Here is a 13,680-nt window from a genome sequence, read left to right as displayed (position 1 = left end):
TGACAGGGGCCCATGACAGGGCCACGTGACGGGGGAACGTGATGGGGCATGCGATAGGGGAACGTGACGGGGGCATGTGATGGGGGAACATGACGGGGGAATGTGACGGGGGCATGTGATGGGGGGACGGGACGACGGGGGGCACGTGATGGGGGACCGTGACATGGAGGCAAGTGACAGGAGAATGTGACAGCGGGGGGCATGTGACGGGAGGTACGTGATGGGGGAACATGACGGCAGGGGGCACATAACGGGAGGCATGTGATGCGGGAACGTGAAGAGGGGCACATGACGGGGGCACGTGATGAGGGACCTTGACGGGGAATATAATGGTTGGGACTGTGATGGTGGAGGAACGTGATGGGGGAATGCGACGGCATGGAGAACTTGACAGGAGGCACGTGGCGGGGGAACGTGGCGGGGGAATGTGGCGGGAGAACGTGACGGGCACGTGACAGAAGGCAAATGACAAGATACCGTGATGGGGGCAGGTACAGGGGAACGTGATAGCCGGGGGCACGTAACGGGAGGCACGTGACGGGGGAACGTGATGGGGGCAAGTGACAGGGGCACATGATGAAGGAACATGATGGGGGGCATGTGATGAGGGAAAATGACGGGAGAACATGATGGCGCACATGACGGGAGAATGTGACAGCGAGGGGACCGTGACAGGAGGCACGTGGCAGGAGGGACGTGACGTGAGGTACATGACAGGGGAATGTGATGAGGGAAACGTGACGGGAGGCATGTAAAAGGGGGAACATTAGGTCAAGGTCAAAGTTTTCTTTATAGTCATTTGCATCTCATGTGGTACATGCAGTGGAACGAAATTGTGTAGAGTCTCAGTTACATCCAACAAAAGTATAAATTGTAAAGAAAAACAGTAATAAGATCTATAAGAAAAATGTTAACTAAAAATACGCTAAGCTAGTAATACAAAAACATTACGCCAAACAGCAACATGAACATTCGTCTGTGTGAGCAAATGAGTACAAATGAACACAGCAACATGAAACAGATCAGCAGTAACATGAAACAGATCAGCAGTAACATGAAACAGATCAGCAGCAACATGAAACAGATCAGCAGTAACATGAAACAGATCAGCAGCAACATGAAACAGATCAGCAGCAACATGAAACAGATCAGCAGTAACATGAAACAGATCAGCAGCAACATGATGTGATTTTTCACAGTGATTATTCTGGTTAGAGATTCATGAGTGTAACAGCCTCAGGGTAGAAGCTGTTCCTCAGTCTAGTGGTTCTACGCTTAATTCTCCTCAACCTCCTTCCTGAGGGGAGTGGGGCAAAAAGTGTGTGTGCTGGGTGAGTGAGGTCCTTCATGATGCGGTGAGTGTGGTCCTTCATGATGCAGGTAGCCCTCTTCCTGTATCTGGAGGTGTAGATGTCTGTGATGGTGGAGAGACTGACTCCAACAGACTTCTTGACTCAACAGTCTCGTTGATGGGTTAGGTTTAGGGTTAGGTTTGCACTATTAGTGTTTAGCGTATTTCTTAGTTTATGACTTAGACCATATGTGTCAAACTCAAGGCCCATGCCCTCGTTGACATCTTATCTGGTCCCCAAGATGTTATGTAAAACGTAAAATACTTCTATCTCTTGAATTTTTTCAGTAATCTTTGATTACGATGTCGAAAGCACAACAAAGAACATCAAATGAGATCAATCAAGCTCTTGTTGAGGAATCTGTGACCAAGAAAAGATGTTGGGTATCTGATTTGAGTTAATGTAGTTTCTGAAATTGGCCCATAGTTTGAAAAAGGTTTTAATTTTGGCCCCCTTTTGTAAGTGAGTTTGACCCTCCTGGCTGTCTTAGATCCTTATTACTGTTTCTTTTACAATTTATATTTTTCCTGTTGTTGGATGAAACTGGGACCCTGTGTACACAATTTCGTTCCACCTCATGTACAATAAGAGATGTGAATGACAATAAAGAACCTTGAATCTTTAGGGTCAGGGTCAGGCTATAGAAATGACTGGAAGTCAATCCAGAGTCCTGTGTGCGTGTGCGTGTGTTTAGAAGCCGACCTCTTGACGTCTCCGTGTATCAGCTGTTCTTGGCCTTTTGGGGGGCAGTGCAGGTACTGAAGAGCAGCTGCTGCTCCTTCAATTATCCTGATCCTTCGAGGCCATGAGAGGATCAGACATGACTGGCGCAAACAAACAAACAAACAAACAGCCTTAAACACAGAAAATCACTCCTGTATCACACTCCTTAAATCCACGGACACTGGTAAAACACACGTTGTGTTACTTTGTGTTAAGTTGTGTTGTTACATTGTGCAGCTGGTCCTCCAGTGATCGGTTCTCCATATAGCTGTAGATCAGACACATTGCACCTCCTCCTTCACTGAAACCCAGCAGATCCACGATGTTGGGATGTCTGAACCTGAAGCAGACACAGATGAAGATAGATGACCTGAACACTGAAACTCTAAATAAAAAAAACTGTGGACATTGTGACCCACTTGGACAGGTTCTCCACTTCAGTCTGAAAGCTTCTCCTCAACTGGGGCCAGTCCATCAGACAGTCCTGTCAGCAACACCAAAGACCAATCATCAACCACTTCCTCTAAGACACAAAAAAAATTATGTACTTCCTGTCTGTTTCTCTATTTCCTGTCTGTTTCTGTACTTCCTGTCTGTTTTTGCATTCCTGTCTGTGTTTCCGGACTTCCTGTCTGTTTCTGCACTTCCTGGTTGTTTCCGCACTTCCTTTGCTTCCAGACTTCCTGTCTATTTCTGTACTTCCTGTCTGTGCCACTTCCTGCATGCTCTTGACGAAGACAGGCACTTTTCCTCCCGCTCCTGCTTCCCTCCAGCTTCTATTCTCTGTCCTGTGATTTCTAAGACTCTCTTTACATATCTTCTGAATTGTATATTATGGATCTGGTCAGCTGCAATAAAATTTTCTCGATGACAAGACAGGGCAAAGGAGAGCCCTCATGCCCTGAAGGGATACTCGCAGCTGGATATACTATGGATTCCTGGGGGCAGTGGAAGATGTTGTGTCTGACCGCAATGTCCGTTGAGGATGTAGAAGATTCATACATAATTGGATTTATATCAGGATTTCTGCTTTTTGGAGTTGGCGGTTATCTGGCATATCGACAAAGTTGGAAAACACTGGTAGCAGTTTTGTCAATTGTGAGGCTGCCCGGCTTGTGGAAAGGAATGTGCTGTGCTTCCAGCACTCAGACTCGGATGCTGTGTGAACTAAGCCGTAAGCTGGATGCAATTTCTGAGAATTGCAGACCACTTTCGGCTCCTGGAACTTGCTGGCCGGAAGGAATCAACCTTCGAGAATGCTACAAGCACGGCCCGGTGGTGTGACTATAAAATCTGGTTGTTTAGCGTCACCATGAGATGTACCAGCGAATTATGAAGGCAGACAGAAAAAACAAAAAACAAAGCAGAGTTGGCCTGTCATCTGAATCTGGTTTCCCCATTTGACCTTGAATAGGCCAACTATCTCAAATTTCTCCTGGAGGTTATGTGAACAAAAAGCTCTGCTCCCCCACTCCCCTACTTCTCCCGTCCTGAGGACATCTGTGGACCTGTGTTAGAGCTGAGCCGGCTGATAGACACTGTGCCATCTCTTATCAGGAATATGGAACTATCTGGCACTGTTCAAAGACAACTCACCGCCTTTGTCGGCCTCCTCATGCATAAACGTATTATGATGGCATTAGTATGTTACTGTTAGTGCATGGTCTTTTTTTGCAACTTTCACACTGTGTCCTGGCCAGGACATTTTTTCAATCAACCTTTATTTCTACAGGTTAGTCTCATTGAGCCTCCAGGACTCATTTACAAGAGAGACCTGATTTCAACAAAGAAAGATGACAACAATGGACAACAGTGACAACAATAGACAGTTATAAAAAGGCATACAGATATTATTATTACTTTTTTACAAATTAAAATAAGATGCAAAAAAGTAGCAAAACCAGTTAGATTATAAGGCAAATGTAGAAAACTAAAAACAGAAACATGTCTGACATAGTGTGAGATACCATTTTTTTACTTCCCCTCCCACTTGTGTTCTCTTTTCCTTATCTACTTTTGTCTGTCTGAATCAGGTCTCTCTTGTAAATGAGTACTCGAGGCTCAATGGGATTCACCTGTATAAATAAAGGTTGAATTAAAAATTTTTTAAAGTGTTTCCGCACTTCCTGCATTTCCTGTCTGTTTATGTACTTCCTGTCTGTGTTGCTGCACTTCTTGTATTTCCTTACTCCCCGTCCATTTTTGTACTTCCAGTCTGTGCTTCTGCATTTCCTGTATGTTTCTGCACTTCCTATGTTTCCTTACAACAACTAATTATCAATGGTGTTATGACTGATGATCTGGAGCAAGTAAATGAGGAAATATTTCAGTTCTACTTTAACTTGTATAAGTCAGACTGATGAAGCCTTCTGCATCGAAGGCAAAACGTTTCAGCACAAAAAAGAAACTGTCCAGATGACCTGACTGAAAAATGCTAGATTATATACCTGGATTATTGAGCATGGACTTTGTTGCTAGCATATCTACTTTTCTTTTGTTTTAAAACTTGCTCCCTTGCCTTTTATTTGCCTTACTGTTAATGTGCTTGTCTTTCTTTAGTCTAAAACCCATGTTCCTGTTTATTTTTCTTTCCTACCTATGTTGCATACCTTGTACCTCTACGAGATATTGTATATTGTATGTTAAACGATGGAGAAAAAAAAGTTTCCGCATTTCCTGTGTTTTTGTACTTGAATTCAATTCAGTTTATTTCTATAGCGCCAAATCACAACAAACTTGTCTCAGGGCACTTTACAGGAACATTCATATGAAAGCCAATTAGTAAAGTTCTCTATCTAAGTGCTGGTGAAGATTCTCAGTCATCCAGGACATGATGAATTCAAAAAGCGTTCAATACAAAAACAACTTGACTTTATTTGTAACAGAAGATGTTTCGCTCCTCATCCGAGGAGCTTTCTCAATTCAAAGAGCAGAGAGTGAGAGATACAGGTTCAGAGGCTGAGTGAGAGAAGACACACACATAGAAAGCTCCTCGGATGAGGAGCGAAACGTCTTCTGTTACAAATAAAGTCCAGTTGTTTTTGTATTGAACACTTTTTGAATTCTCTCTCTAAGGAATCCAGCAGACAAGATGAATCTTGGCTTCGTTGCAGTCTCCCATCCTGAGCAAGCACAGTGGAGACAGTGGAAAGGAAAACTCCCTTTAACAGGAAGAAACCTCCAGCAGAACCAGGATCAGGACAAGAGACCATCTGCTTTGACCGGCTGGTTGAGAGGACAGGAAGGAGAGACAGACAAACACAGAATGGTAGGTCCAGGTATAGGTCCAGGTCCAGGAGTACCTGAAATATAAACACATGTTAAGGATAGAAAAAATAATTACAAATACAAAACAGGTTGAGCAGAGTAAGTAAAGACAGCAGCAGAGTGAACATTGTGGTCAGTTTGTCCTCCAGCAGTCTGAGCCTATAGCAGCAGAACTAAGGGACAGCTCAGGAAACCCAAGCCGACCCTAACTATAGGATTTATCAAAAAGGAAAGTCTTCAGCCTAGTTTTAAAACTGGATAATGTGTCAGCCTCATGGACAGAGATTGGAAGTTGGTTCCACAAGAGAGGAGCCTGAGAACTGAAAGATCTTCCTCCCATTCTGCTGCTGGAAACTCTAGGAACCACAAGTAAACCTGCAGTCTGAGAGTGAAGTGCTCTGTTAGTAAAATATGGAACAATAAGATCTGTAATATAAGATGGAACTAGGTTGTTGAGAGCTTTGTAGGTTAGAAGTAAGATTTTGAATTCAGTTCTGGATTTGACAGGGAGCCAATGGAGAGAAGCTAAAACTGGAGAGATATGATCTCTCCCAGTAACTCCAGTTAAGACTCTGGCAGCAGCATTTTGGATCAACTGAAGACGTTTTAAAGAAGTATTTGGACACCCAGATAATAAACCATTGCAATAGTCCAGTCTAGACGTGACAAATGCATGGACCAGTTTTTCTGCATCATCTTTAGATCAGATGTTTCTAATGTTAGTGATATTACGCAGGTGGAAGAAGGAGGTTCTAGTAACGTTTTTAATGTGGGGGGATAAAAGACATGTCCTGATCAAAAATAACACCAAGATTTTTAACATTAGAGCTGGAGGACAGATTAATGCATCTAAGGAGGGAGAAAGACTGAAACATTCATTCCTAAGGTGCTCAGGTCCAAAAACCAAAACCTCAGTCTTGTCTGTTCAACAGGAGAAAATTAAGGGTCATCCAGGTTTTTATGTCTTTAAGACATGCTTGTAGTCTAAGTAGCTGATTGGATTCATTGGGTTTAATGGACAAATATAACTGTGTGTCATCAGCATAACAATGGAAATTTATCCCATGCTCTTTAATAACTTTACCTAATGGAAGCATCTACAGGTCCTTCTCAAAAAATTAGCATATTGTGATAAAGGTCATTATTTTCCATAATGTAATGATAAAAATGAAACTTTCATATATTTCAGATTCATTGCACACCATCTGAAATATTTCAGGTCTTTAATTGTTTTAATACTGATGATTATGGCATACAGCTCATGAAAACCCAAAATGCCTGTCCCAAAAAATGAGCATATCATGAACAGGTTCTCTAAACAAGCTATTAACCTAACCATCTGAATCAACGACGTAACTCTAAACACCTGCAAAAGATTCATGAGGCTTTTAAAAACTCCCAGCCTTGTTCATTACTCAAAACCACAATCATGGGTAAGACTGCCGACCTGACTGCTGTCCAGAAGGCCATCATCGACACCCTCAAGCAAGAGGGTAAGACACAGAAAGAAACTGCTGAAGGAATAGTCTGTTCCCAGAGAGCTGTATCAAGGCACCTCAGTGGGAAGTCTGTGGGAAGGGAAAAGTGTGGCAGAAAACGCTGCACAACGAGAAGAGGTGACCGGACCCTGAGGAGGATTGTGGAGAAGGGCCGATTCCAGACCTTGGGGGACCTGCGGAAGCAGTGGACTGAGTCTGGAGTAGAAACATCCAGAGCCACCGTGCACAGGCGTGTGCAGGAAATGGGCTACAGGTGCCGCATTCCCCAGGTCAAGCCACTCTTGAACAAGAGACTGCGTCAGAAGCATCTCGCCTGGGACTGCTGCTGAGTGGTCCAAAGTTATGTTCTCTGATTACAGTAAATTTTGCATTTCCTTTGGAAATCAAGGTCCCAGAGTCTGGAGGAAGAGAGGAGACACAGAATTCACATTGCTTGAGGTCCAGTGTCAAGTTTCCACAGTCACTGGGGTGCCATGTCATCTGCTGGTGTTGGTCCACTGTGTTTTATCAAGCGCAGGGTCAATGCAGCAGCTATCAGGAGATTTTGGAGCACTTCATGCTTCCATCTGCTGAAAAGCTTTATGGAGATGAAGATTTCATTTTTCAGCACGACCTGGCACCTGCTCACAGTGCCAAAACCACTGGTAACTGGTTTACTGACCATGGTATTACTGTGCTCAATTGGCCTGCCAACTCTCCTGACCTGAACCCCATAGAGAACCTGTGGGATATTGTGAAGAGAAAGTTGAGAGAACAAGACCCAACACTCTGGATGAGCTTAAGGCCGCTATCGAAGCATCCTGGGCCTCCATAACACCTCAGCAGTGCCACAGGCTGATTGCCTCCATGCCACGCCGCATTGAAGCAGACATTCATGCAAAAGGATTCCCGACCAAGTATTGAGTCATAACTGAACATGATTATTTGAAGGTTGGTGTTTTTTGTATTAAAAACACTTGTCTTTCATTGGTGGGATGAAATATGCTCATTTTTTGGGACAGGCATTTTGGGTTTTCATGAGCTGTATGCCATAATCATCAGTATTAAAACAATTAAAGACCTGAAATATTTCAGTTGGTGTGCAATGAATCTGAAATATATGAAAGTTTAAGTTTTATCATTACATTATGGAAAATAATGAACTTTATCACAATATGCTAATTTTTTTAGAAGGACCTGTATAAAGTAAAGCGTATTGTTTCAAGCACTGAGCCCTGAGGAACTCCATGACTAACTTTGGTTTATGAAGAAGATTTATTATTTACATTTACAAACTGGAATCTATCAGATAGATATGATTTAAACCACTTTAGAGCTGTTCCTGTAATCCCAACATCATATTCAAGCCTCTGTAGTAAAATATTGTGATCAACTGTATCAAATGCAGCACTGAGGTCTAACAGGACCAGTAGAGACACAAGTCCATTGTCTGAGACCATGAGAATATCATTAGTGACTTTTACTAGTGCTGTTTCTGTGCTATGATGAGCTCTAAACCCTGACTGAAACTCTTCAAACAGATTATTTCTTTGTAGATGTTCATGCAACTGACCTGCAACTATTTTCTCTAGACTTTTTGAGATGAAAGTTAGATTAGATATAGATCTATAGTTGGCCAGAATTTCTGAATCAAGATCAGACTTCTTAAGTAAAGGTTTAATTACAGCAACCTTAAAGCGCTGTGGTACATAACCATCCATTAAGGACAAATTAAGTAGATCCAAAATGTGGACATTAATTAAGGGGAAATACCTCTTTAAACAGTCTGGTTGGGATGGGATCTAGCAGGCATGTGGATGGGATCTAGCAGGCATGTGGATGGTTTGGATGAGGTTATTATTTTTGACAATTCAGAGCTCAACAGGACAAAAACTGTCCAAACATAAATCAGGCTCTAGTGAAATTTTTAAAGTTGTCTCATTTGACAGGGGACTAGAGATAGTAGAAGGAAGGATGGTTTGAATTTTCTCTCTAATTGAAATAATTTTATTTATAAAGAATCTCATGAAGTCATCACTACTTATAGTTGTAGTGATACATGGTTCAACAGAAATGGGACTTTTAATTAGTCTAGCAATAGTACTAAACAGAAACCTAGGGTTATTTTTATTCTCCTCTATTAAAGATGAGTAATATAAAGTTCTAGCTTTACAGAGAGCTTTTTTATATGTTAGCAGACTATCTTTCCAAGTTAAATAAAATTCTTCAACATTAGTAGAGCGCCATTTTCTCTCCTGGTTTCTAGATGCTGCTTTAAAGTACGTAACTCAGAATTGAACCAAGGAGCCAGTTTCCTCTGATTGATTACTTTCTTTTTCAGTGGAGCAGTTTTATCAAGTGAAGTTTGCATTGAAGTTGTAAGATGATCAACTAGATGATCTAAGTCTCTGTTCTCTGATGCATTACTCTGCAAGACAGAGGAAACATTGATGGAAGAGATTGTTTCAATTTGGTTACAGCATTTTCTGATAAGCACCTGCTGAGATGAAATTTACTCTCAGTGACTGTGTAGTCATTTAATGTAAACTCAAAGGTTATTAAAAAATGGTCGGACAGAACAGGATTTTGAGGAACTATTACCAAGTCCTTAATCTCTACACCATAGGTCAGAACTAAATCAAGAGTGTGATGATAAGAATGAGTAGATGTGCGGACGTTTTGGGTAAAACCAAATGAGTCTATTAAATTATTAAAGGCTATGCTTAAACTATCGCTCTCAACATCCACATGAATATTGAAATCACCCATTATGATGATTTTATCAGTATTTAATAATAAGTCAGTTAATAATTCTGATAATTCAGACAAAAACTGAGAGTAAGCTCCTGGTGGACGATATATAACAACTAGTAAAAGTGGCTTTTCTGATTTCCATTTTGGATGAGAAAGACTGAGGGACAGCGATTCAAAAGAATCATAACTAATAACTGGTTTGGCATTAATCAATAATCCTGACTGAAACATAGAAGCTACTCCTCCACCTCGGCCAGTTGTTCTAGGAACATGAACATTTAAATAATTAACAGGAGTGGATTCATTTATACCAACAAAATCCTCCTGTTGTAGCCAAGTTTCTGTCAGACACAATAAATCAATATGATGATCAGTTATCAGTTCATTCACTAACAGGGATTTAGAGGAAACAGATCTGATGTTCAATAATCCACATTTAATGATTTGATGATTTTGCTCTGGTAAAGTAACTGTGTCACACACCGAAGCAACATTAATTTCAGTGACCTCCGATTGACGTAACCGGGTGTCATTACTGCCGACGTGAATAACAATCTTACTGTATTTAGCCTTAGCTTTAGTCAGCAGTTTCAGATAAGATTCTATGTCGCCCGCTCTGGCCCCCGGAATGCATTTGACTATGGCCGCTGGAGTCCCTAAAGCCACGTTTGGGACTATGGAGCTTCCAGTAACCAGGGTCTGCTTCTCAGCAGGTGTGTCCCTGAGCGAGGAAAATCTATTAGAAACGTGAACGGGTCAGTGGTGAACTGGGGGCTTAGCCTTAGCACTACGCTTGCTCCGGACCGTCACCCAGCCGGCCTGGGGTCCCGGCTGCTCGGGGTCTGCTGGAGGACCGCTAACGGGAGCTAGCCTCTGTGGTTCCACACTGTCTAAGGGGACCTGGCTAGCTACTGGTTTTTCTACAGCGCGGAGCCGAGCTTCCAGTTCAGACAGCCTCTCCTCCAAAGCTACCATAAGACTACATTTGTTACATGTATCATTACCACTAAAGGAGGCAGAGGAGGAACTAAACATCTGACACACGGAGCAAGAGAGAACAGGAAGCAGGGAGAGAAGCAGCAGCCATGCTAAGCTAACGCTAGCAGGAGCTAGCAGAGCTACATACACCAATAAAAACTGAGAAGTGTTGAAAGATAAGAGGTGTTTAAGCACTATCCAACAGTAGAGAAACAACTGTACTGAGTGTGTTTGTGAACTAGAATGAAAAACTGCAAAAGATAAATCCAGAAAACAGAGACGACTCGAACAAACAATTCACTCGAGCTACCGACAGACAAACAGGAAATGACACAATACATCTCACCACGAACGTGCACCGTCACAACACCAGCCGTCACCTTTCCACAGCCACCTCTTCCCACTTCCTGTGTTTCTGGACTTCCCGTCTGTTTCTGTACTTCCTGTCTGTGTTTTTGCACTTCCTGTCTGTGTTTCTGTACTTCCTCTCTGTTTCTGAGCTTCCTGTTTCCGTACTTCCTGTCTGTGATTCCCTACTTCCTGTGCTTTTCCTGCCTTCTCAAAAAACACCACCTTCCTGCTGGATGGTTATTGGCTGACCTGTCGGAGTTTCTTGACAGCGCAGTCCATGTTCTTTAGAGAAGCGCGGTAAACGACACCGAACCCCCCCTCCCCAATCTGCTGTGCCTGGGAGAACCCTCGTGTCCCAGCGTGCACCTCTTCGTAGGGCCAGCTGATGACTGCATGGCTGGTGGCGAGCAGAGTCAGAGGGGCGGTGACCTCATCTTTAACGTCCTGCTGCCTTTCCTGTTTCATGATGATAACAAATATGAACTCTTTCTTTCAACACTCTTGTGTGGCAGGTTGTGTGGTTCTGATACGGACTGTGGATGTTACCTGCGCTCCTTGGTGTTCCTCTGAGTACAGACTGACGGGAGGCGGGGCAGGTCCAGGTAACGATCGCCCTCTCTCGCCGCCTGTACAAAAGCAGTGCAGTCACTGATCAGGTGTAGGAGTTGATCAGACTGAAGTTTGCGCCGGACACTTACCTGCTGGCGGCGTCAAAGAGCGGTCAGAAAGAGGAGGCAGAGGAGGAAGAGGGTTCATATTCTGTGTCTCTGCAGACACACAATCAGTTAAACATTGAATGGTTCTTCAGGGTCAGAGGTCAGAGGTGAACTCACGGCCCAGGATGATGTCTCGAGGTCTGAACAGCTGCAAAGACTCAAGAAGATCAATCAGCTCTCCGACCCGGCCGTTCCTGCTACCCCATTGGTTCATCACCCAGTCAGTCCGCCTGTCCTTCCTCTCAGCCAATCGTACGGCAGTCTGGTCTTCAAGAACCTCAGAGGCTGCAGACAACAGAACCAGGTTCTGTGGGTGTTGGTGCTGAACATTTAACTGGAAGCAAAGGTCAGAGAGTCTCTTGAAATGAACGATTTTTGGTACAACAACACCTTTATATGGACGAAGAGGTGGAACTGTATGGCTGCACACAACAGGTAACCAGCACCCCGATAGATGAGACAAAGTAGGTAACCAACAGATAACCCACTTCTGTAGAGTTGATTCATTCATTCAACCTTTATTTAGACAGATAAGTCACATTGAGCCTAGAAGACTCATTTACAAGTGAGATCTGTTTAGACAGAAAAAAGTAATGAAACTGGACACTTGTAGGAATTGGAGGCAAAAAAAATCCTATCAGACTTTTTCTTCTTGGCTGAGAAGAAAAAATAATATTAAAAAATACTTCGCACAAAGTGACATAGACATTCTGCGGGGGGGTTGACGAGAGTGGTGAGCAATTTCCATGGACGCTCTCGAGGGCACTGTAGGAGTTCTAATATGGATGGAATAATCAGCCAGTTTCCTCCGGCGAGATCTGTAAACATTCTCGAGGATGCTGGGGATTGGCCAAGGATAACGCCTATGGGAATCCAAGATTCCTGAAATGATGACACAAAGTTTATTCAGTTGGTTTCCTCGGGTTGATCAGTTGGAAATTTCTCAGGGTGGTGAGAGTCAGGTCACATTTTCTCCAGGCCAGTTCAGATAAGATGGCCTTCAAGGCCAGCCAGAGGAGCCAAATTCAGATAAACACACAGTTGTTTTGGGGACAGGCAGAACTTAATGATATTACCTTGAGTCTGTATTGGTCCAAACGGTTCCGAAATGTCCAAATTACATGGCCTCACCGACGGAATGTGCCTGAGTAAAATCCCCGAGATCTGATCCATTCTGCCCAAAGCATTTGATGATGAGATGAGATGAGGCCAGAGGCCAGACGGTACAGACGTTGTAATTTCTCTGCTAAGATGTGGGGCTGATATAGTTAAAAGATGAAAGTCAATAAAAAGCAATCTTAAAAAGGTTTTTATACCTTCAAGGTGTCCTAAAATCATATTTAAAAGAGTTCCTGTTGCGTTGTCCACTCCTCTATGTGAATTAAAAGCAAATTGAAGTGGGTTCAAATGATCTTCAACTTTTAACAAGAGTGTCTCCGAACCAGCTTTCAAATGACTTCATAACTAAAGAAGTCAGGGCAACAGACCTGAAGTCGTTCAGGGACTGAGCAGTCTTGGTTTTTGGGATTAGAACAATAACAGTCTTTCCAGAGCTGTGGGACCCTAAAGGTTTGGAGACATGTTAAAAAGAAAACAGAAAATATCAGCAAGCTGCAGGGCTCAGTTCTTAAGAGTCCGACCCCCTATGCCATCAGGACCTGGACTTTAACTTCCTTAGTCTTTTGAAGAACATTAGCTGTGTTTACATGGACATATTTAACCGGATCAAATGGCCGTTCAGAATAAAAACTCGTCATGTGAACACCTGTTCAGGTAATTTTTTGTTTCTTCAGCGTGATCTGAAATAATTTGTGATCAGAAGGAAACGGGAGGTTTACGTCGACTCATAACTGGAACAGTGTCCATGTGAACACTTGATCTGTTCGTTTTTATCTGATGGTGAGAAACTGACCTGACTGCACGTGTGTGACCTGTGTCATTTCCACCTGGCTAACGCTAACAGTGTTAGCATGTCGGGAAGTAAAACTGGTCTGTGAGCGACATCATTTCTACTAGAAACTGAGAACGAGCTCAGGATGATGTGCATCACCTGCAGCTCAG

At 43.0% G+C, this 13,680-nt stretch overlaps 1 protein-coding gene across 1 annotated transcript in view; it reads right to left on the bottom strand.

Moving 5' to 3' along the window:
• LOC119417405 (interleukin-1 receptor-associated kinase 1) overlaps positions 1-13,680 on the bottom strand; it is a 40,362-nt gene that overhangs the window by 2,879 nt on the left and 23,803 nt on the right. Inside the window, exons 2-8 of the mRNA XM_037684607.1 lie at positions 11,737-11,953; positions 11,602-11,670; positions 11,450-11,529; positions 11,153-11,359; positions 2,495-2,559; positions 2,304-2,415; positions 2,055-2,176 (exon numbers count right to left, since the gene is read on the bottom strand). Coding sequence (XP_037540535.1) covers positions 2,055-2,176; positions 2,304-2,415; positions 2,495-2,559; positions 11,153-11,359; positions 11,450-11,529; positions 11,602-11,670; positions 11,737-11,953 — 872 coding nt within the window. The remainder of the gene's footprint in view (positions 1-2,054; positions 2,177-2,303; positions 2,416-2,494; positions 2,560-11,152; positions 11,360-11,449; positions 11,530-11,601; positions 11,671-11,736; positions 11,954-13,680) is intronic.

This window comes from Nematolebias whitei, chromosome 11 (assembly GCF_014905685.2).
Source record: "Nematolebias whitei isolate Nwh7 chromosome 11, NemWhi1, whole genome shotgun sequence".
Classification (NCBI taxonomy): Eukaryota; Metazoa; Chordata; class Actinopteri; order Cyprinodontiformes; family Rivulidae; genus Nematolebias; species Nematolebias whitei.
This window is presented reverse-complemented; position numbering and strand designations above follow the sequence as displayed.